The sequence below is a fragment of the Rhyacophila brunnea genome, unplaced genomic scaffold (assembly GCF_057557595.1).
Source record: "Rhyacophila brunnea isolate RB1 unplaced genomic scaffold, BYU_Rbru_1.0 scaffold_10, whole genome shotgun sequence".
Taxonomy (NCBI): Eukaryota; Metazoa; Arthropoda; class Insecta; order Trichoptera; family Rhyacophilidae; genus Rhyacophila; species Rhyacophila brunnea.
In genome coordinates, this window is record NW_028232752.1 from 36,737,387 (window position 1) to 36,760,674 (window position 23,288).

The 23,288-nt window shown below is 30.6% G+C and overlaps 1 protein-coding gene across 1 annotated transcript in view; it reads left to right on the top strand.

Moving 5' to 3' along the window:
* LOC147079175 (EGFR adapter protein-like) overlaps positions 1-23,288 on the top strand; it is a 325,930-nt gene that overhangs the window by 29,152 nt on the left and 273,490 nt on the right. Inside the window, exon 3 of the mRNA XM_085953990.1 lies at positions 22,168-22,248. Within this exon, the coding sequence (XP_085810116.1) occupies positions 22,168-22,248 (81 nt within the window). The remainder of the gene's footprint in view (positions 1-22,167; positions 22,249-23,288) is intronic.

Consider the following 23,288-nt stretch of genomic DNA (forward strand, 5'->3'; position numbering starts at 1 on the left):
GGTTGAGAGCAGGGCGCAAAGTTAAAGTTAGAAAGAGGTGGCATGCTTTGAGTTGTATCCAGCCAATTTCCGGTTCAGCTCTTTTCGATGCTTTGTCCGTGTTATTTATAAACGAGAATTAAGGCTTCGATTTGATAGCACAGTGACGTAGCGTCGACAACTATTTTTAACAGTTAAGTCAAGAAATTAAAATTTTTATTTTTATAAAAAACCTCAACAAGTCAATAATAATATATTCGATTGACATATTAATTAGTTTGATAGCAATAAAATAAAACTAGGTCGGAACGAAAGTCATAGTTACTCATTTTTACAAAGTATTATCGAGTAACTATAATATTATGTATGAGTATATACGTACATTGCCGGTTTTGATCTTGTGAATTTTCAGATGATTATATCAGTATATAACTGAGGAGTTTAATTCGTACTCATATGTTAAATTTTAAATATATTTTTTAAATTTTGAAATTTCTCTGTTTTGATCTACTTAGGTAGAAAAAAATGCTCCGCGACCTAATACTTACTGCAGCTCTGCTCCAGGGTCTGCTCCGCTCCGGGTTAAAAGTTTTAATAGATAAATTATGTACTTATACAAATATGCTAAAAAAATTAAAATACTTTAGTAAGTAGTTTTTTTATAAGGTTTATTATTCGTCCTTTTCATTATTAATTCTATCAAACAAAATTCCGATAGCAAATCGTCAAAAAAGTGAGGTTTTACTAGCCCAAATCAAAGTCTTGGTTTCTGTTCATAACTCTATAGAGTATGTATAATATGTTGTTGAGACTATTTTTTGGAAATACTGTTATTCTTTATAATGCTGAAATATATAACAAATACGATTAAAAAACCAAGATCTACGTCTTTTGTATTTTTGGAGAAAATGATAAAGTTTGCACAATTGAAGAATTTGCACATATACTTATATAACATGCTATTTGCCACCATTAAGATTAAGAGCGTACGTAAGTGAAACAGAAAATAATTTTCAACTGTATGTGGAACGAAATTTCGGCCGCGTTGCCATTCGGAGAGCGATAGTCGTTTGCTGTTTGCTTGTCGATTTGTTTTGTGATGGCGTTGGAGGAACATATTCTTAAATCGTGTAAAGATTACTAAAAAACGTTTCGCATGTATTTGAAAAAAAACATGTCAATGAATATACTATTATTATTACGAATATAATAATAAACATAACATAAAAAGGACGCATGTTGAATTTTTATAACAAATTATATTTCGTTCGGCTCGCGTCATTTGCACAATCCGCGCGTCGCCTAGACACGATCTTTTTAGACCATGCCTCAGCTGAGGTATAGAGTAAATGATATCAGTTACGTAAACGTAGACGATTACGAATGAATATTTGGCTCATTACATTATAACAGAGTATAGTAGTTATTTCAATAAAATATTTTTATTATGAGTAGCGGATTAACACGGGATTGGCGGAATAATTCGATTGGGCAATATTTCATCCATATTATGAAACATACGTCATTGTTTAATCATAGTTGAATTAATTAACATATTATAGTTCACTAGTGCTTTAAAATATATATAAAAAAATATATTATTGAGTAGGTCTATAATATTATGGAGGGGAAAATATCAGAAAATACATTGCAATGAAAACAAAATTAATTAATTAAGAATTCGTTAAGAAATAAGAATTTTTCTTTTAATAATCGCAATAAAAAAGCCTGATAATTATTTATTATGTGATAGTTCATAATAAATTTAATGGAAATACCATCCCCTGTGAAACCTATTCGTAACCGCATTTCATTGTATCCAAGATACGAACCCTTAATATTTTCGGTGAAATTTCTACTCTGGAAAAATGGTGTGAGTCTATGAAAATGATATTTCCAGGACTTTTCCAAAGATGGCCAAATGGGTAGTTGCAGGTTTATCAACGTTTTATTTTTTGTAATCATGTTATGCCGTAAAACTCGTCAGCATTATAATTAAATTTATTGGTATAAATTCAAATTTTTATTTTTGTATAACATCATCATAAAAGTAAATGCATAGATTTTTGTCGTACATTAGATCAACAGATATTTTTAATTTTTAACAGTGGTTTTAAACTACAATATTATTATAAAAAATTCTGTTACAACTTAACAAAATATGAAAATCACAAAAATATAACTTAACTGAAATAAACTAATTATAATAAATTTAGTATCCACACTGGGTACGGTATAAAATTATGTATTTTAAATAATTTGGTGAAAATATAATTATTTTATTATTATTAGTAGAAATATTATAAATGTATTTTACAAGGCTATCATAAGTTTAATCATATAACACGTACCTTATTTTTTGACTATTGATTGTAATAAACAAATTCACATGGTATTATGAGTTAATAATACATATACTACTACACCTAATTATAATTAAATTTAATAATATTATTTTAAAAAAATGTCGCAATTTTCACATGGATAAAACTAATATAACTGGGTACTTATAATTAATGAATACTTGCGTAATATTATTTCCTGAATCATGTAATTTCTTTCCAAAATATTAATACGAATACGGAGATCGAATATTGTCAGCAGTATTACGCAAGTCCTCATCATTGTGACAGTGACAATACTAGGGTGGACCAGCATAATACGATTAGCGCTCTTTACTTCGCCATACTCACACACGATGTTCTCTCCGGTTAACATAGTTCAGAGTTAAAACAATATTTTCAGTATAATCACGTGATTAATATTGCAACAAAATTTTCTCGTAATGGCTTTGTTGAATGAAATCAATGTGTTGGTAGTACATGTAGTAGCAGTCAAATAATCACATAAACATTCAGGGTTGAGAAAATCAGAAATATGTATGGTGATAACTACCTAAATCCATGTCAGCATATTGATCGACGATATTAAATATCCATTTACCGTAGTGTCCAATTATAGCAAACTCCGTAGACAGCTGATTACAATGATTGTTTCCACGATATTAATTTTTCCACATCGTCAACTATATCCGATGATGCAAACTCCATATATTATAGTAGCTGAATCAATATTCTAATAATTATTTCCTAAATATTCTTTTCAATATATTATTTTGATTGTGATTACGTCAATAAATAGCGGATCATAATTCATTGGATATGTCACTCGAATATAAGTTCCCGGTCTGTTAGTATGTCAGTCTCAAAATCGCTCCGCACAACATCTCATTCTACCGAGATCGGACCTCGGAACAGTATCATAAGTATTGTAACATAACTACTGTAACATAGTCTTGTACCGACTGTTTACGCTGCAAATAAAACTCGTTTCTCTATCCATCGGAGCAACCACCAAATCTCGACTTCTCATCTCTCCTTCTGACGACCATCACACCATATGTATGACCATGACCCCCACATATGTATTAATATTATTGTAACCTGGTCAAGAATTTAACTCTGAAATCCAGCACAAAAATCCAGTGCTTTATTCATATTATAGTCACCATCGGTGTGTGTGGTATGAAATTATGTGGTTATGGAGTTTTTCAAAAAGCCACAATATAGAAGTGGGTAACTCAGTTCCTGACCGGCCATAGTGACTTCGCAGCCAAGCTGCATGGTTTTCGTTTGAGAGGACATGGGCCGGAAAGCACATGCGGGTACGACCATCAAGACGCTGAACATGTTCTTTGGGACTGCTCGTTAATGGGATCCGACTGAGCGGAGCTATTTGCCAAGGTCCGTCCACATACGGACCCGATTGGCCACGCCGACTTGATATCAACCAAGGCCAACTTTGAGGCATTTGAAAATTTCGCTGCGTCATATGGAGGGCGGAATAATTCCTCCTCTGTTTTGTCAGAGTTTCAGTACACGGGTACAGAGGACACTTTTCATGTCATTAAAGATAAATGACAGCAGAGCAAGTCAAGATTCTTTTTATTTTCTAAAACTCTTTCTTTGAGCACTAAGGTGTATGGTTGCTACAGCAATCCCGTATAGCATCGCTTCGGGGCAAGGAAGTGTGGCACTAAAATCTTTTCATTTTGACACGGCTATAGCATCATGGAAGGCGGCCGGGCACAAACCGTGGCTATATATTATAGAGATGGGGCAACTCAAATCATTGTACGAAATATATGTTATTACTTTCAGTACATGTTAATGAAATAGAACGACGTATATACTTCATTTGCGATGTGATATTGAGTTTTTATTAAGAAACATTAATTTAAATTTCATATAAAAAATAAAATTTAATTCAATTAACATAACTTGAAAGAAAAATAGTCAATAGCAATACAAAGTGTAGCAAAGCACAAACTAGATTTAGTCGAATTGTTTCGTTTTTATTAGAATTTCAATTTCCCAAGACCAGAATGAAGGCTGTGTTTCACAAAAGCTCTGCGCAGAGTCTCGGCTCGGTGCGTATTGGAGTATTTTTAATCAAGTTTTATGGCGAGTGTTGGGAGAGCCTCAGGGTAAGCGCTAAGCTCTACCTACTGACTGCAGACTGCCGTTTCGTATGTTTTTGCTGTCTGACTTTCGTCTGTATTTGCTCTCTGAGCTTAATATATAAAGGGAATTGCAAGAAATGAGTGATTTGTTATATATTTATTGTGGCCATATCAACAGATAAAAAGTATTGAAAAGAAAGAAGTGTGTTTTGACAAAATGAAATGGAACAATAATTTGAAAATATGGCCGTATTATTACAACATAATATTAATTATTTTTTACTGCAAAATCTTTGTAAGGTCGAACAAAAATAATTTATTAGTTATTTATAATGAATTTAAGTCAAATAATATTATATATTTTTGAGAGAATGTATTGATGCATTCAAATTTAATTTTCAGGAACAATAAATTGAGGAACGATATTCGAAGGGCTTTTAGATCTTACTCGTATCTTCTACGCCAGTGCCTGCTATACCTTTTTACTTCACGGCACACCAAATGAAAAAATGCCTGAAAAAGGAAATGTACCTTATTAATATGAATAAAGTAAATCATAGTATAGGCAACTTTTTTTTTAACATTTTATTATTTTATCAACATAATATATGTAGGTACATAGGTGCTAATAATTTTATTAGTGAGAAGGATGCAATTGATTTTTAGAACGAATTCTGTCAAAACGCAGCTCTCAATTAGATAAACAAACACGTAACTCCTCATCTACCACCTGTGACCGCTCTCATTTTTTGATTTCATTTCCAGGTGCGCTGAAAAACCAAATTCGCAAAAATACGACGATCCAAATGGCAACAGAGATTTAATTGCTGTTGTAGCCAATCGAGAATATCGACTCCAAAGCGATACCCAAAATGCTGACAACTCTACCTAAGAAAATGAGACACTTTCACACTCACTACGCTGCGTCTATGCCAGCGTCACTGTATCCCTGTGTCACGTCGACCACTACTTACGAACGTGACAAATATTTAGTTGAATATGTAGATGTTGAATTTCTTTAAGATAGAACAAGATTTAAATGCGTAGTATTATTTAAAATGAACAGTTTTGAGGTTTTTTCCTTTGCGGCACACCCTAAGACTTCTTGCGTCACACGAGTGTGCTACGGCACACAGTTTGGCAGACACTGTTCTACGCGGATCGTCAATTAGGGTACTTTGTCTTCACATAAGCATCCGTTCTAGGTTGTACCTATATTGATATTATCGATATGAAAATAAAAGAGGTTAAGTATTATTTGCATTAAAATATAACACGCGTCTGTTTTAAAATATTGATACGTTTTTGATCTAGTTTACTAAATTTTTTAACCAAACATTTTTAAAAATCCTGAAAATAATTAAGGAAATTAGTATGTTTGAATTTTTATTATTTTATGACTTAACTTATATTTTAATTTTGATGTTTATAATAATTGTAATAATAATTGTTTGTTAATTGTAATAATAATTGTTTTGATGTAATAATAATTGTTAAAAATATTGATAATGTTAATAATTGCCAGAGCTTGTCAATGAAAATAGTTTGCATATAAAAAATTGTAACAGTAAAATTCAATTCATTCACGTTTACAAAGAAATCAATACAGGTAGGTACTGCTAATAATATATTACTATTTTTTATAGAAATAGTTTTGAAACTAGCGTTATGGAAAAGGTCGATACAAAACTCTGTTTAGATAACCTTCAGAATATTGATCGTACCTACCATATTATATTTTGGGAGTAAAAATGGTAATTTAAATTTTATTAAAAAAACTCCAAACCTGCTCACTTTTAAAGAACAGTCCAATAAACGCGGTGTTTGTTTTATAAAGGGACTCCTTTTGAACTGTTTAAAATTACAATACTCTGTATACTGTTTTTGTTTTGTACACAAACTTACTACCACGCGAAAGAGGACCCCTGCGTTTTGTATTTTCAGAAAATTGTTTTTTCAGTCTTGCGAATTTCTTTGAATTGAATAAAATAAATGCTTCGATGAAACGAACTTAATCAAATTATTGAAATGTACTCAATTTTCACGGCTCGCTGACCGCAAATGAAAGAATATGTTTTTTGCTCCAGGAAGAAAAAGAAAATTGTTGTTATTTTATAAAACTCTTTCGTTTTCAGAGGTCTGAATGTTGAATTGAAAACTTTTTATATTTCTTTAATAAATATTCTGTTTTTAATACTTGTAGCTATTAAGGTCATTTTTTCTCGTATTTTAGTATTTTAAATATAAGAAATACTTACTCTACTTATGTACTTATATAGTAAATTTAACGTTTTTTTATTGACTCAGTAGTCATTACATAACATTACACGCGGTGGGAACATCGATCGATTTTAGGCAGTTTCAAATTTTAAATTATATAAAAATAAACAATGAAAACAATAAAAATAGATTACCATAGAAAATATTATATATATAATTAAAAACATTTTTATCAAGCTGATATAGATACCATAGGTGTCCCCTGGTATGTAAAGTATCTTCTCCAGTCTCCTGAATACCCCAAGAGATTTGCATATTCGTATTATAAGATACTTAACCGAGCATCATTCACATATTTTGTCAGTCAATCGATAACTGACCTATGCTACTTTCCTCATAACGAAGGGTCCCGAAACTCTAAGAAAATAGGAATTTAGATTTTTGGATATGTCCGCTTCAGTCAAGATAGTTGCTGAGCTCAACGATTCAACTTATTTATTGAAGTGAGATGCTACGACTGTATTTACCACATCATATTGGCATCCCAAGCCATGTATCCCTCCTCTTTCCATGGGATGATTGTAATACCATCGGGTTGTTTGCCAAAAGTTTCCTTACTTTGATGATCCTGCATCAGAGAGCGCTAAAGAATATCATTGATGACAGAATGCGAACAGTATCTTTTAGCACCACTCATCTCACCTTCTCACAGGTCAACCCGTGTCGACTTATGTAGTCTCCGGTAATTTTGATATACATAATATAAAGGAAAAATCAGAAAAAAGATTGACAGCTCTATTTACTTTAGTGATCATAACCCTATTTATTAATGAGAAATGGTTATTCTTAGTCATCATAATCTTCCTATTTTTAGCTAATTTATTTCTTCGTTAATGCTAATATTATGAAAACTTGTTGATATATAAAACTTATAAGCTTTTAGTCAAATAAAATTCAATGTAAGTATGCACCATTTCTATGTTCCGAGACCTACAACGGCAAATATTTCCGGTACTATTCGGCACATTTACTACTGTATTGTTTCGTACACAAATTTGTTTCGGAAACAACTTGCTCTCATCGAACTTTGCTTGCCCCAAGCAATGAAACTCCGATGGATTCAAAGCTATAATTAGTTCCCGAGTTTGTACTTTTACGACAATGTAGCTGGATTTGATTGCCGTTATGGCCGAATGTCAATACTCAACCGTTATTAAATTGTGTAAGCAGGAAATTTGTGACTTCGTAGGGGCCGATAGCCGATACCGAACGTACCCACTTGATTGTTTCTACAAAAAGGAAACAATCCTTTTGTATGATTATGATATTATTATAAAATGGCGTATGTTATTTTCATATTTATTAGTGTACTTAACATATTATGTAGAACGCAGAACATAGAAAAGGTTATTTTAAACATTTGAAAGGATCTTTCGACAATAATCGTCGCAACTTATATTTGGATAGTATTCAAATTAAAGATTGTGCAGGCATAAATAACTTATACGTCCACTTTCTTAGCATGTATTGTTAGTTTAAGTACTTAAAATTAAAAAGTTCATTTTGAGTAAGTTAAGATTGTTCAACAAAAAATATTTATTGCTTAGTGTTCAAGACATAATATAAAAGGTATTTCATGACACATGGTCTTTATCAAAGTACGAGTTTGAGTTTATTTAATATTATAATTATTATCAAAACTGAATAGTATGTAAGTATAGACAAACGGCTATGTAGTATTAGAAAAGCTAATAAAATTTTTAATTAAAGTTGAGTAGAGGGAATGATTATTTTCAGTTGGAAAAACAATTCTAAGAGAAATGGAAGCATGTTTGATTTAAAATTGTGTTATTATTGCTGTGGGTATGTACCTATACGTATTCACTTATATAAATTCTAAACTATTTATTTTAAACCTACTTTATTCTAGCGAAGATGAATTAATTAAATTAATTTAAAAGTACCTAACGTAAACACATTGGTTTCTGAAACCCACCTATAAACATTTCAATGTGAATACAGGATGACATATAACCAGTATGTTATACGTTAAATAACTTTAAATATTTTCAAATTTCAATAAGAAATCTTTGTATAATAATAGCTGTATTTTATGTCTTTTTTAGTGGCATTACGTGGCTTATATAGACAGGAAATACGACTTTTAAAAATAATACCAAAAATGTAATAATTAATATATGATAGGTACATATCTTTAGGATTTTCTGTAGGATTTGTAAGTAAACAAATAGTTGTATAATAAATATCTATTACCAAATATTGTCAAAATTATCTATTTTTATTTTTGGGTATCTATTTACATTTTTTTAGTAAATTATATAACGGTAGTCCCAACAAACATTGATTTTATTTCGAAACGGCTGATAGCACTTTATAAGAGGGAAGTTAGTGACTTTAGGATTGGAAAACGGAAGCATCTCGATACGAAAAGTGTCCGAGGCACAGGAAATTAAATTCTCAGCCGTCATTCACCTCAGTATACCGACTGTTTATAGATTACTACAGAAAATAGTTACACACGTGAAAATAGCTGCTGTCGCAACAAATTAACGATTTTTATGCGACTGTCAAAAAATGATATTTTATTAGGAAAAAAAAACAAATATAGGTCCTTTAATTTTAATGCTATATTAGTTTATTTTATAAGATAGGTTATAAGTTACGTAATGAACATTTTTTCACGGTATATGAAAGTATGTTAAGCGGAGGAATTGTTGTTTATGAATGCCAACTTTTAATTTACTCATCATCGTATTTTGTGAATTATTAAAAATTGCATTATTAGTAAAGTTACAGACAAAATTATTACACTCTTTTTGATAATGAATTTAAACATATTATATCCATTTTCTTTTCGTATACTATTTACAAGATTAATAATTTAGAATTTGAATAATATTTTTTTTCGTTTGCTCTACTAGGTATTTGATGTGGATAATGGCGTATCCGGAAACTTGTACGTATGCAGTTCGCAGTATCACATTTCACCATGAAATGTTTTATAGGAAATATATGGCCGTATATTAAATACCGTGCAACCTGTTTGGGTCGTATAGTACTGACATAAAATTCTAAATCTAAATAAAACACGGTTCTTGTCAATTTACACTTTACAGGAAGCTAGCAGTAGAAATTTTTTGAAAATAGCCGATATACTGGATTATTTGTTAGGTTAGGTTAGGTTTTCATTCGTGAATTCGTGAATTCGTGAATTTTGTCAAAATCAACTATGAAAATTGAATTAATGTTAATATTGAATCTAATAAAATTTGAGACCGAGATGTGTGGGTTGAGGATGATGATAATGAAGTCTACGATGTAGCAGGGTGAGATTTATTAGCATCGTATCGGTACAATAGTATATTATACAATGATAGTACATATTATAATCTACTGAGATAGTTACGAGATAGGTACTTGGATTCGAGTGACATTTAGATAAATTATTCTTTGTTATTTATACAATAAAAAGTAATACATTAACATTAAATTCTGGTACATAATCATATTGGACTAATTATAGAGTCAGCGTTTTAAATCGAGTAGCTTGTGAAATATTATTTATTATTACCGTCGTAAGAAAATATTATACCATGAAAAATGATTATTCGGCTAATACACCGTAATGATATAATGTGCTGTGATATGATGTAATAATATACCGTATCTAATATCGCCAATCAATTTGCTGATCTAGCTAAGATTTGTTTACTGGAAATTGATTCACTGGGAATATATTATTGCAGAATAATTTGGTACATTAAAAAATAGATATTTGATCGCTACTATACTACATAACAGCTACAGTACCTATACGGTCATCTGTTTCCGATAAGAAAGCTCACGGTGAACTGTGCGACGGTGAAATGTTTTACGTACAATTTACACGTAACCGTATAATGGCCGATTTACTTAACAGGTTTTACTTTTTCCAGTAAAAAGGACATTAGTCGTTTTATAAATTTATTAGATTCATATTTTCGATTTAAATAAATATTGAAAAACGACACGTGAAATCAAACCCGCGACGTACGACTTTATAAGCTTTACCATTCGTTAATATCAGGGGCCATTTAGCAAATTGACATAAATAGTTGAATAGGTTAGTTTGTATAGAAATAAATAATTGGGAAAACATTTTTAAACTTTAGTGAGACCAAATAAATTATTGTTGAAACTTGTCTGAATGAAATATGTAACAAACTGGTTGTTACTCGAGAGAAATTGTATTATTTACTCAAAGAACAATGCTGGTAATTTATGAACGAATTGCATTAGCAGCTATTGTGAAGAAACTTTACTTGAATTTCATTCAAAATTTCAAAGAAAACTTACTAGATCTTTGAATAGTTTATTGAGCCATGTTTACTTATTTAAAAGGGTATATTTTCTTTTATTTTTCTATGTTCACTACGTTGTGTATGTTAAATAGACAATATTTATATAAAATTTTATAAGACAAGCACAATGATGCGCTATTTTCCTAGGTCCATTTTCTACCCCTTAACCCCATACCATGTGAAACCTGCAGCGGTGTAATTCACTTTTGTAAAATCTCTACAGGGTTAAGGGTGATCGGCCAAGACGACAGAAGACAATAAATTAATGTTATGATCATTATGTGTATTATATTTTTGTTTTATTTTAAATAATGTGTTTATCATTACTAAACAATATTTACATCATAGTGTAAGGGTCGTGTATTGTGAATTATTGCATACGTTGTAGGTAGGTACACCATTCCCTTAATTGTATATTGCGTGAAAATAGGTCGACCCCATTGATCAAGTCATCTCTCAAAGATGGATGACACCCAACTATTCAAAAGGCTTCTAGTCAATAGACTAGAAGATAAAATGAGGGTCATCTCACCGAAACTGTGGTGGTTATTACTGTGTTAAAAGATACACATTATCTCCGAAACTAATACACTACAGAGAGCTTATAGTAGACAAAGGGAAGTAGAGAAGTTTCCTGGAGGCGATTAACGCACACATTAAGTTATGTTGTTGATACAAATAATTATCTAGGTTAATATGTATGTACAAACTATAACGAAAGTTAATTGAAGGCTTTTAAACATTAATTTGCTTTTAATAAAATGAATTTTATATTCTTAAATCTTGCTTGTATTCAGTCGTAATTAAAAATGAATTTAATTCAAAATAATGTTAATTAATTAGTAGGTATAGGTAGTCTAGTATTTATTTAGCAAGTTTTTGTTGAGAAATAACGATGTTCATGTAGGTATATTTTTAAAGTACCGTTTCTCAAGCCAGACGTGCTCAACGCAAAACTTACATGAGGAGTAACCCGGTAGGCTGGTGGCTCGCATTGTTGAATAAAAAAACATCCTCGCATATGCACCGAGGCCGGGACCAGGTCCAGTCCGATACACGATACACGATACCTTCCGTAATTCGAATCAACTTGGTCCACCGCTTGTGGTCGCGGTGTGCGTCATTCGCCAAACAAACAGGATTTTATGAATAATTATTTATTATAATGTTTTACTTTATTGGTGTATCAATATCTTATTAAATTTACATACCTGACCAAATATTTTTATATTGAATAATTTGAAAAGCTTTTATATAGTTAAGTATATAAATATAACTAGAAAATTTGTTTGGTATTATAAAATCATAAATGAATTTTTGTTTTACACTAGCTTGTACAGATTTATTATAAAATACGGATATTATGAAGAGTTGAAAATGCATATTAATTCAATAAAGTATAGGAATGAAAATGGCTCGGATGGCTCCTACATAAATCTACATTAATTTTTTACTGTTGACTTCGCATAAATTCTTCGTAGTCGGTCTATTCAATTCTAAAAATATATTGAATAGAACTACTCACATATTAGCATGATATTAATTGAACTTTAAAATAACGAACAATGTGTTGATGTTGTAAAAGTTTATTGTCACTTGATTATAAGGCAAATTATTACCCCCTCGAAAACATTTCGCATCCACAAAAAAATGGCCCGGTCAATACAGCCTCGATAAAACGGCTCACACCACTATAATTATTAACCACAATACCTAATATAATTTATTAAGGCATATCGTGATAATTACCAGTTTTTATTAGCTCACATCTTGACGATTGAAGATTTTTAACTGACTTCCCGACTAGGTAGACATTTGAAACTTTTAGAATATATCAGAACACGATGTCAATGCATTCTTTTAATACTTTTAGCCATCTTTAAGTAGAATTGAATTCATTTTCAGTTAATTCTGTTTTGTACGAAAAGTTATTTCGGAAAAAAATCGTAAAAATTAAAACACTATTATTGGTTGCTAAGGGGGTCCTAGCAACTAAATTATTAATATATACGTGCGTTACTATGAAAATCAATATGAAATGTCAAAATGACATTTCAGTATTCTATATTTATTCAGTATTTCTATCAAGTACAAAAAAAAGTATTTATTAATCCATAAAATTGTCAAGTTTATATGATTCAACAGAAAATTTAATAACGTGGTATATAAAAAGTTCTTGTTATCTTGTAATTATTTTTAATAATGTTTAATATTTCAGTGTTATCTGTGACCATACTTATTGTCTACCCTTATAATAGCGGGTTTTCCATGGTTGTCTATTCTCAAAAAGTGGTGATGGATGGTTTCAGGTATAGACACCAGAGGCGAAGGGTGACTTTTGGAAAGAGGTAGGCTGTGGAGATCTGATAAAAAGAGCACAATTGTCAGGTATACTTACGAGAATAGTACGATATTTACTACTAATGAATAGGTACACACTGATTCAATGAAACTTCAAAAACTCATTGACGACATAAAAATGAGTGATGTGTTTAAATTACGTATTTTTCAAAACATGTATACCCATCAAAAATCATTAGATAAAATTTATTTTTATTTATAAAAACAATCTATACTTACTTATTTATTAATATTCGATTAAACGCCGTTGAAATTATTTTTTTAATTATCTAATTATTAATGATTTTGGAAAAAGTGCGCAGTCGTGACAACATTATTATGCGCGAATGTTTTAGGCTCTGCGGTAGGAGCTTACCTTATTTCGTACAAATCAGCAGACTTGCTGAGGTTACGAGACGCAAAGTCCATACGAAAAAAAATCAGAATTATTTCACACATAATCGGAGATTTATTTACGTCGAGACGTCGCGGCGTTTATTATTTATTTACGGCGCGCTGTGGTATATTTTTTAATACCTTTGCAGTTGTTTTGTAAACTGTGTAATACTGTAATACATTCCTACATATACGACATCTCTCGTTGGCAAATTAAATTATTTTTATATAACATAAAATAATGAAGTGATTAACTTTATAAATATGTCAATATGCAATTAAAAAATATTTTTCTTAAGAAGGTAGGTTTTGAATAATCACCTAGTATGGAGTCTTCGCCACTGATAGACACTGATGACTTTTACAATATAGTCCTCGGTAGGTTTTGGGTAAACAGAGCCTACAATACTATTAATGTAGTTCAAACTTCAAACAGGTTAGTAACTAATGCATTAAACAAAAAAAATGTATCTTGTGCGTATTATTGCATGATCAGTTTAAATACATCGCGAAGTAACCGAAGACTCACTGCTCTAACGCATTATGGTAATATTGTGTAATAAAGCAAAATAAAATTGAATTTCAGCGCAGGCTCCGACGTGCCAATTTGAAAGTAGCAATACGTAAGCTTTCAGAGTAGCTTTTTGTCGTATTGTTGCATTCCGTCGCAGCACGAGGCAGGAAAGTTTGTTTGCACATAAAAGTATCCTAGCATTTCCTTTCAACGGTACCCTAATTCTGCAGTCTGGTTCTAGCCAGTATTGTCATATCGTCTCTATTTTGGTCACCATTGTGTCACCCTTGGACTGCCTGGTTTTGCTTAAAGATGAAAAGATATGACATTAAAATATGCATAATACACCTACCTATAAGAGATTTTTTTTATCCATCTTTGGAATTATTTTATGTATTTTTCATATATATATATAGGTATTTTATTATTTTCAGGCAGATTAATAAAATTGTAACCAGTAAAATCAAATCTCCATAATTATTATGAAATAAATCAATGCATTTGACAATTGACTTGTGTGTCCCTGATAACTATCTTAGAAATCGGGAGCATCAGTTGTTTGTTCTCCCGAGGAGCAGAACTAACCTGCCATTGGCGATGCCAATTGGGAGGGCAACTCTGTTCAACCAAATTGCTTCGGATGTTGATATATTCCATCTACGTGAGAATGAGTATAGGTGGATGTTATTTTATAAATTCTTAAAATAGGGTCTGCTTAACTCATCCGGTGTACTTCCTTGTACCTATATACTTCATATTTTTTGTATTTACAAATTTATACTGTAGAATAACTTAATATTGCATAATTACAGTATTACATAATACTGTTTTATTAATATTTCTTTGTTTCTAAATGTCATGTTGTGAACGTCTTAAACTTATAATTTGTAATGTCCACAATATGTAAAATTAATTAAAATTGAAATTGAATTATATTAGTTCAAGCTCTTATAGCATCAGCAAGGCAAGGAGTTGTTAAAATAATGTGCTGTACGCTGATGTACCGATATGGGAACTATAATTTGCTCTTCATTTTTACACCGATTACTGTTTTATTTTAATTCAACATATCCTAGTTACATCTCTTCAGCGACTGTTCAGCGGTTTTGATGATCTGATAGGTACCTACCGAAAGAAGATTGGAGTGGCTATTATCTGTTTTGGACGTAACCAAATTTTTGAAAGTTATTCAGTTTAGTGTTGTTTTCAGCAATGGTATTATAGATTTATTTTTTTATTTTTAATATTATTTTGTTATTGGTTTATTGGTATTACTATTAGGTATATCTGTGGGTCTATTCTATACTTATCGAACACTAAATTGATAAATAGTATCAAACTTAGGGTAGGTTTGTATCAAAATATTAGCACTTATTGTAACAATTACACGAAGCCGGTTTTTATTGTTGCAATAAGTGCGATATTTTAACAGCAGCAAGATAGGTGCTGTTAAAATATAGCACTTATTGCAACAATAAAAACCGGCTTCGTGTAATTGTTACAATAAGTGCTAATATTTTGATACAAACCTACCCTAAGTGTGATAATATTTTTCACTTTATCACTTTAGCGGTCGATAAGCATAGAATAGACCCACAGATGAGGTATATACTATTTTCAGCTTTTGGTGGTAATAATATACATACATGATAATTTATTTTATTATGTCTATAATAAAATGTATTAGACTGATATGTTATGTATTTAGAATTTTGTACAAAATATACCTTTATCTATGAAGGTAGGCACTTGTATCTAGTATAAATAAATTATATTTGACAAAATTGCACGCCAGCGAAATATAATAGTACATATTATTACTATAGCATACATTGAAATATGAAAAAGGGCATAATATACATTCAGTTTTATTGATTTATTTATGACACTCCAACTTAATATCACTTTTATGACGTCATAAATCAAAGAAACTTTTACTGTTCGGCCGTTCCTTACTCATTGGGGCGGGTAAGAATTGAAGAAGAAAAGAAAAGTGTTCATTCTTCCTTATATATTTGCAGCAAAGTGCTTGAAGTAAAGGAAAAGTTTAAAATATTTGTATCTTTGGTCTTTAGATGCGTACGTGACAAGGTATACATTGCAACTATAAAAAGACATTGGATAAAATATTTAAGTAATTTCTTTGATTACCCTTTTATAGATAATATTACATAATTTATTTGTTGTAAATACCTCCATGCTCATAATAAATATAAATATTGTATCATCGGTATATGAATGCGAACGCCGGTTTAAGAATGTAGAGAATGTTTGGCCAAGAGAAATCAATGGTTAGAGTAAAAATGGGCAATAGTGTACTATATCAGTTGTGATAGTGTTTCTTAAGAATTGATCTGAAGACATTTTCTTTTGAATATGGTCTCTGCAACGAATCCGCAACGTCGAGGAAAGGAGAAGAAAGAATACACAGTGACAATCCTAACAACCTAATACGATAACAAAATAAGAAATTCTCAAATGATATAACATATAATGTCAAGTTCTCTAGGGTAATATGTTCCCGGATTTTATGTTGCACATGTGCGCGAAAAATGGATGTTGCACTATTATTGCGCAGCAGTTATTCATAGAAAAAATACGTAAACAATTTTTTTTTAATTTACAAATAATATTGACCCTAATATTTTAATCTCGATTTTCCTATATGCGATAATCAATTTACATACGCGCTCGAATGAAAGCTTTATACGCATAGCGTAGAGCATGAGTTCCCAATCTTCTTTATGGATCACACTCCTGCACAATGTTTTATTAATGAAGGTACGCAATCCTACAAAAATTTTATCGCTCAAAGTTGAAACATTTTTAAAATCTTTACTCCGCAAAAAAATAAAACCATCAAGATCCTAGTCACAGTAACATTTATGTTTTTGTTTATTATCAGCCTTTCCGTCCGTTTTTAGTTTTTCCCATATATAGGTTTATCCATTCAAAAACTACAGAATTGGCGGCACTCAATTTTATATGTACTGTGAATATAAAATATCCTGTTTTTAGGCAATAATATTAATACTATCGACCGAAGATACTTCATGGAATTTGAATTTAAATCCATTATTGAAGATATATAATTTTGAAAAACACTTTCTGAGAGAATATATTATAACCAATAGAAAAAATCTTTTTTTGAAAAAAAGTAAGCCAACCCGACGGGGAATCGAACCACGTATCTCCCAGGTTTATGACCTATCCGTTGCATTACCACTATGCTACGAGGTGACATACTAATTGCGACAAATTTTAACTTTTGGTCAATTTTAATACCTACTCATCAGTGCTCTTCGAAATCAAGCTACTTTGGCAATCGATTTTTGTTTCTTAAATCAAAGTAGGTAACTATTTACTGTTACTTTGATTACTAGCCGACGTCGTGGAATTTCTCCAATTTTTTTAGATGTAACTACTTGCACTCGCTAATAATTTATAAACTACTGTCCGACAACATTATTTAGGCGATAACAGGAAGTCGCCCATGTCGCATTTAGAATATTTCTCAGTGTTGTCATTTTTTGAGAAAACATATCCGCGAAATAAGGTTTTAAGTTTTAGTACATTTTTTTAATACATTTTAGTACATTTTAGTTTTAGTACATTTTAAGTACATTAATTTATAAATCTAATTATTGTTCAATAAATATCAATAGAAGTTTTTTTTCAAATAATTTCACCTCTTAATTATTACTATTATATTAGGTTAATTAATACAGCGTAATTATTGAATTTGGAAGGAAATGTATCATTGAACCCACATTAACTGATAATATTGCTGCAGGTATTTATTAATGAAATAACTAGATCACAAATTATGACTAAATAAGTAGAAGTGAAAGATATAACATATTCAATATTATATTGATGACCCAATCACATGTTTTAGAATTTACAAATGATGTCTTTATATCGTATTTTTAGTAAAATTGTTGTAGAAACACATACTGTGAAAATAATTTTCTTTAAATTAAATTATATCCACCTTACATAAATTTTAAAACAATATGTACCTATTTATCGGTTTTAAAATACAAGGATAATTCATTAACTAACTAATGATCATTTATACTTAATTGTTATACGTCTAAAAATATTAATAAAATAGATTACGATACACATAACTTTATAATATACAAACATAATTTCCAGTATTTGGGGAAATATTTCTAGGATTGCAACACTGAATTTTGACATATCTGACATGACAGGAGCCCGTAAAATGGGCTTGTTTTAAAGTATTGTATAAGCTCGCCTTTTAAATACGATTCTTTTTCTTCTTCGCAATAAATCAAAAGTTTACTGATAATATTACGTACATCATTTCGTATTGTTTTAGACATCTTTTGAATATAAAAAGCTTCAAATTACGTAAATTGATAGATGCGTCCAATACGAAGTGTCAAAAATGTAATGAATAATTTGGGGGCATTCCTAATTTGAAACCGGAAGTTCGATTAGCTGTACTGAAGGGGATCGTAGTTCACAGATTTGCCACGTAGCCAAGATGAAGTTGCCGGACAATAGTTAGAAACTCCTGGCTATATATGGTATGTAGATCTTGGAAATGAATGTTAAACTAACCCACGATGGCGATGACTATAAATAACGTCGTGGATTCTAAGTTCGAATCCTGGGTCTGGCAAGTACACAATTTGTTTTTTTCAATTTTATCTAGGTTATGGGCCTGATAGGTTGAGCAAGTGGCTAACATCCATTTCTCGTAAAAACAATAAACTGCTAATACAAACCTCCACTACGTGGAGGCCCACATGATCTTGATCGTACTTTATTACATTTTAAACGATCAAAAGTATCTGACAGCATTCTACTACAAAATCTCGTCGAGATTTCCACCTCCAAAAATGTAGTCTACTAACTTTTCCCCCTTTCTAGCCGACTTTTCCATCTGTAAATCTTCCTCCAGATCTATTGCAACCTGTCCTTATGTAGATCTCTTTTTACTAAGATAGAATGGTATCAAATTCTTTTGGCAATGTAGGCGACTCATTTATCCGTTAATATCGTTACTTTAAAATTACACTATAGCGTTTCAAAGTGATTTCGTCGTGGCCGCAATGCCATTAGAATATTTTGTCCTTCCTCTATTTACCACGTCAAAATCTTTCGTTTCTTTTAATAACCCTCTTATTCCAGTCTTGAAGTGCAACTGAATCTAATAATCGTTTTCGGTTTGATTGGGTACGCTATTCAGTTCATCCCTCCTTATAGGTATATTTTAAATAAATTCTAATGGATTTAAGTTTTGTACAATTTATACAATACCTGCATATTAATATGGTATTACCTATATTTTATAGTTTACTTACCTTCAATATTGTTGTTATTTTAAATACCGGTATTATATTACTATAATCATTCCTTTAGTATTAAAATAGCATAGCAACTTCGCGTAAGAACTACGTGGCATTAACGAAGACATCAGGTAATTGAGAGTTTAGAGAGGAAATGTTACGGTGAACTCTCACCTGGTTTACTCGGAGAAGAAGTGCCTTTATCTCGTTGAAACAAACAAACTTTATTTCCACCTTTCTGCGTAGTGAGCAGTGATCGAATTGAAAACTTTCTTGAAACGGAACGCACGGCATTTTGAAAAGCAGATAAGATTTCGTCCAGTAAACAAGGCATTTTTGTACCTACTGGTAAATACTATTTTTATTATTTTTACATAATAATGCCACGACATGGCTCATCGATGATCATGGATAACAAAATGATGAAAGTATACTACTTATTAGCTGTCCATTGGTGATACAAATTAGGTGCCAATATCTAATTATGTTTAACTAAATAGGTAGTTACTGCTTGTGAAGTGAGTTTAGATAGACTTTTTAAAAATATTAATGGTCATCGTTCCTTTGTTTTTTCTTGTTTTATTATTTCTATGTTCGTGTACCTACATTTTTATTGTACATACATGCAAATATTATATTGCAGTTTTCTTTACATTACCAATTTTTATTTATGACCACATTATTGTCAAGTGTTCAACATCTTGAACGAATTGTATTGTTCACTTATGTTAAAATGAATCGAGTTGCTTGAATTTTAATTGTGAGTAAGTAAGTAACTTTAGTTTGTATTAAAAATGTTTTCGAAACATTTGTTAACTGGGAAAAAATATCATAAAAGACCGTAGAATATTTTAGTTTTAGTTAATCTTTTATTCATCTTAATTAATATGTTAAATAAATATTTAAAAGAAAAACACGCACCATATAGGTAAAATTAAATTCAAAATACTTACCAATCTATTCATATAAAAATATTTAAATAAAAAAATTAAAAACTAAATCGCAATTTGTTTTTGATATATGAATTAAAACAAAAACTATGTGTTCAATCGAAAAAAAAATTGAATGATTCACCAATTTGATGATACTTACTTAAAAATATTTTTTAATATCCAATCAACATTTTTATTTATTAATTTATCCAAGAAGAGCAATACAAATAAGTATAATATATAATTAATCAATACAGCTTATTTATAACACTAAGGCGACTAAGCGTATATATATGATAATTTACACAACCGGAATATTATTGATTGCGCATTATCATAATATCCGATTCATGGACTTAAAATACGAGCCCTGATTCCTCCATTTTCTATTATCAACATTCGTCTTTACTAACACCGATAAAGTTATACGGCTTGGATGAATGCTCGCTACGTTTACTGTAGTGACATCGTGAGGCGTAATTATTACAAAGTGTGTCATGACATGAAGATAAAAAATACACAGCCCTAACTATTTCCTAGTATAAGGTTAATGGTTAGGTTAATGTCCTTGAAAATAATCACTCTTAGGGTTCTTAGTATTTCGTAAAAGTATAATAAACTGAACATATCTTAAAAAATTCTTACTTTTATGATATTATTATGGCAATGTAATCGAAAATCTAAAAATTTAGATGGAAATATGAAATTTAAAAAAACTTCCATAATACTAACATTATAAAGTGATCAAAATGTCCTCAGTGCATCAATATATGTAGATTATATACATATAATATGTTTAATAAGAATTAAGACACATTTAAATGAAAATACGTTATTATCAAAATTAGGGTATTTTTTTGTGTAATTCAGGACTTATCAAATCGAGGAGGTTTCTAGACAGACTTCTAAAAACAGTTTTTAGTCATTTGATCAATCTATTAGGTCCATGGCTTCGGTCTGGTTCCAAAAATATATTGAGAAAATAATGTGTGAAGATCCTGAACTATTGCGGGCAATTGATTTTTTATTATCCACATTCTAAATATAAACAATAGACAAAGTAATTAATATAAAAATTTTCAAAGAGAAATAGAATTTTAGATAAAACGATAATATTATAAAAAAAAACACTTCTAATGAAAATAAACCATAATCGTCAACTACAGAATTTATTATTTAAACACTTTTATGGAAAACTTTTAACAAAAAAATATTATAGTATTATGAATAATATAATAAAATTGGTTCATAATTTTTTGTATATTTATTGGGTACCAATTATTTGTTTTTGGATTATCACCATATTCCTCTCGATGTTTCAGAAACTTTCCTATCAACAGATATGTTGGTGTTTCAAAATTGACCATAATCGACCGTACGTGTTTTTTGTTTTTCGATTTCTTAATCGGTTATGGTAATTTTTCGTTACAAATTAGCCTTGTTCACTCTACCAGCAAACTCGGTGTACCATAATATATACCTAACTTAGTTTCAAATTATTCTGTAGCTATCTATAATTTTAATATACCGATGCAATTACTAATTTTCATATTATTTTGAACCAAAAAAATAATAAATAGCAATATTAGTACATTATTGAAAAATATTGTTAATAAATGTTAATATCTATTTTTTACAGTATATGGGATCATTTCCTGTCAACGGGACAGACCAAACTTCCAGAGCTGAACTAGTGACTACACAACTTCAACACATGAAGGTAAGAATACTTTTGACATAATTCTATATTCCGATGGAAAGATTATTTATCTTGAAACATGTTATTATAAGTCAATATCGAAACGGCCTCATTGTGGCATTTGGTATGGTGGTTAGGTGTCTATGGAACCAATCTTTTTGCATTTTAATTTTTTATTTTTCGATGTTTGAATCATCTATGACGGGGTTTCATTACACACCAAGCGGATTCACTCTACCGCGCGTAAAAAAAATCGTTTTAAAAAATAATTTAGTATTTTTTCGAAGTTCCCTGGGTGCGCCTATACAACCCGTTAAAATGCTGCACCCTCACCCAATTTGAAAATCACTGCTATATTCCCCATATAATATAAGGATATAAATAATAATTTTCTGTAGATAATACAATGTATCATTGTAAAGCACCTGTCAACGGCAACGGCAACATGGTGTCTGCCAAAAAATATAAAGAATCCCCAACAATTTCATGTCATTCGTTTCACTTGGTGAACATATTTATCCTTTTATTAAATTCTCAACGGGCCCGTTCCGCTTGGCAACCCGCTAAGCATTGGGGTTAAAATATGCACCCTCTGGGGAGGGGGTGCTTTTGACGAGCGCGGTTTGAAAGCCAGGATCCCCTGTATTGAAAATGGCCAGGGATTAGGGATGGGTCATTTGAAATATGCCACTAATTGATGATGACTGTCGCAGTCCTAAAAAATTGAACTGAAAGATGAATGACCCTTCCAAATCTTTAAAGTTGTTATCAAAAACTAAATTACGTATAAGTAAATTACCTTTTTCGCTTTTAAGCGTAAAATAAGGGCTTCCACAGAGTGAAGGTTATATTAACACACTTTCTCATAAACGGCCGCTCTACAAACTCGGTCAATATGTGACTCCATTCATGTCGACTTAAATAAAATATATATTATTATTTTTACATTTAGAATTTTCCCATCTCTATTGCAGATATTTGGCAATAGAAATAAACAACACTATAAAAACTGTAGGTAATATTTCAAAACGCTATTCTTGGATGGCTTTTAAATGGGTGAA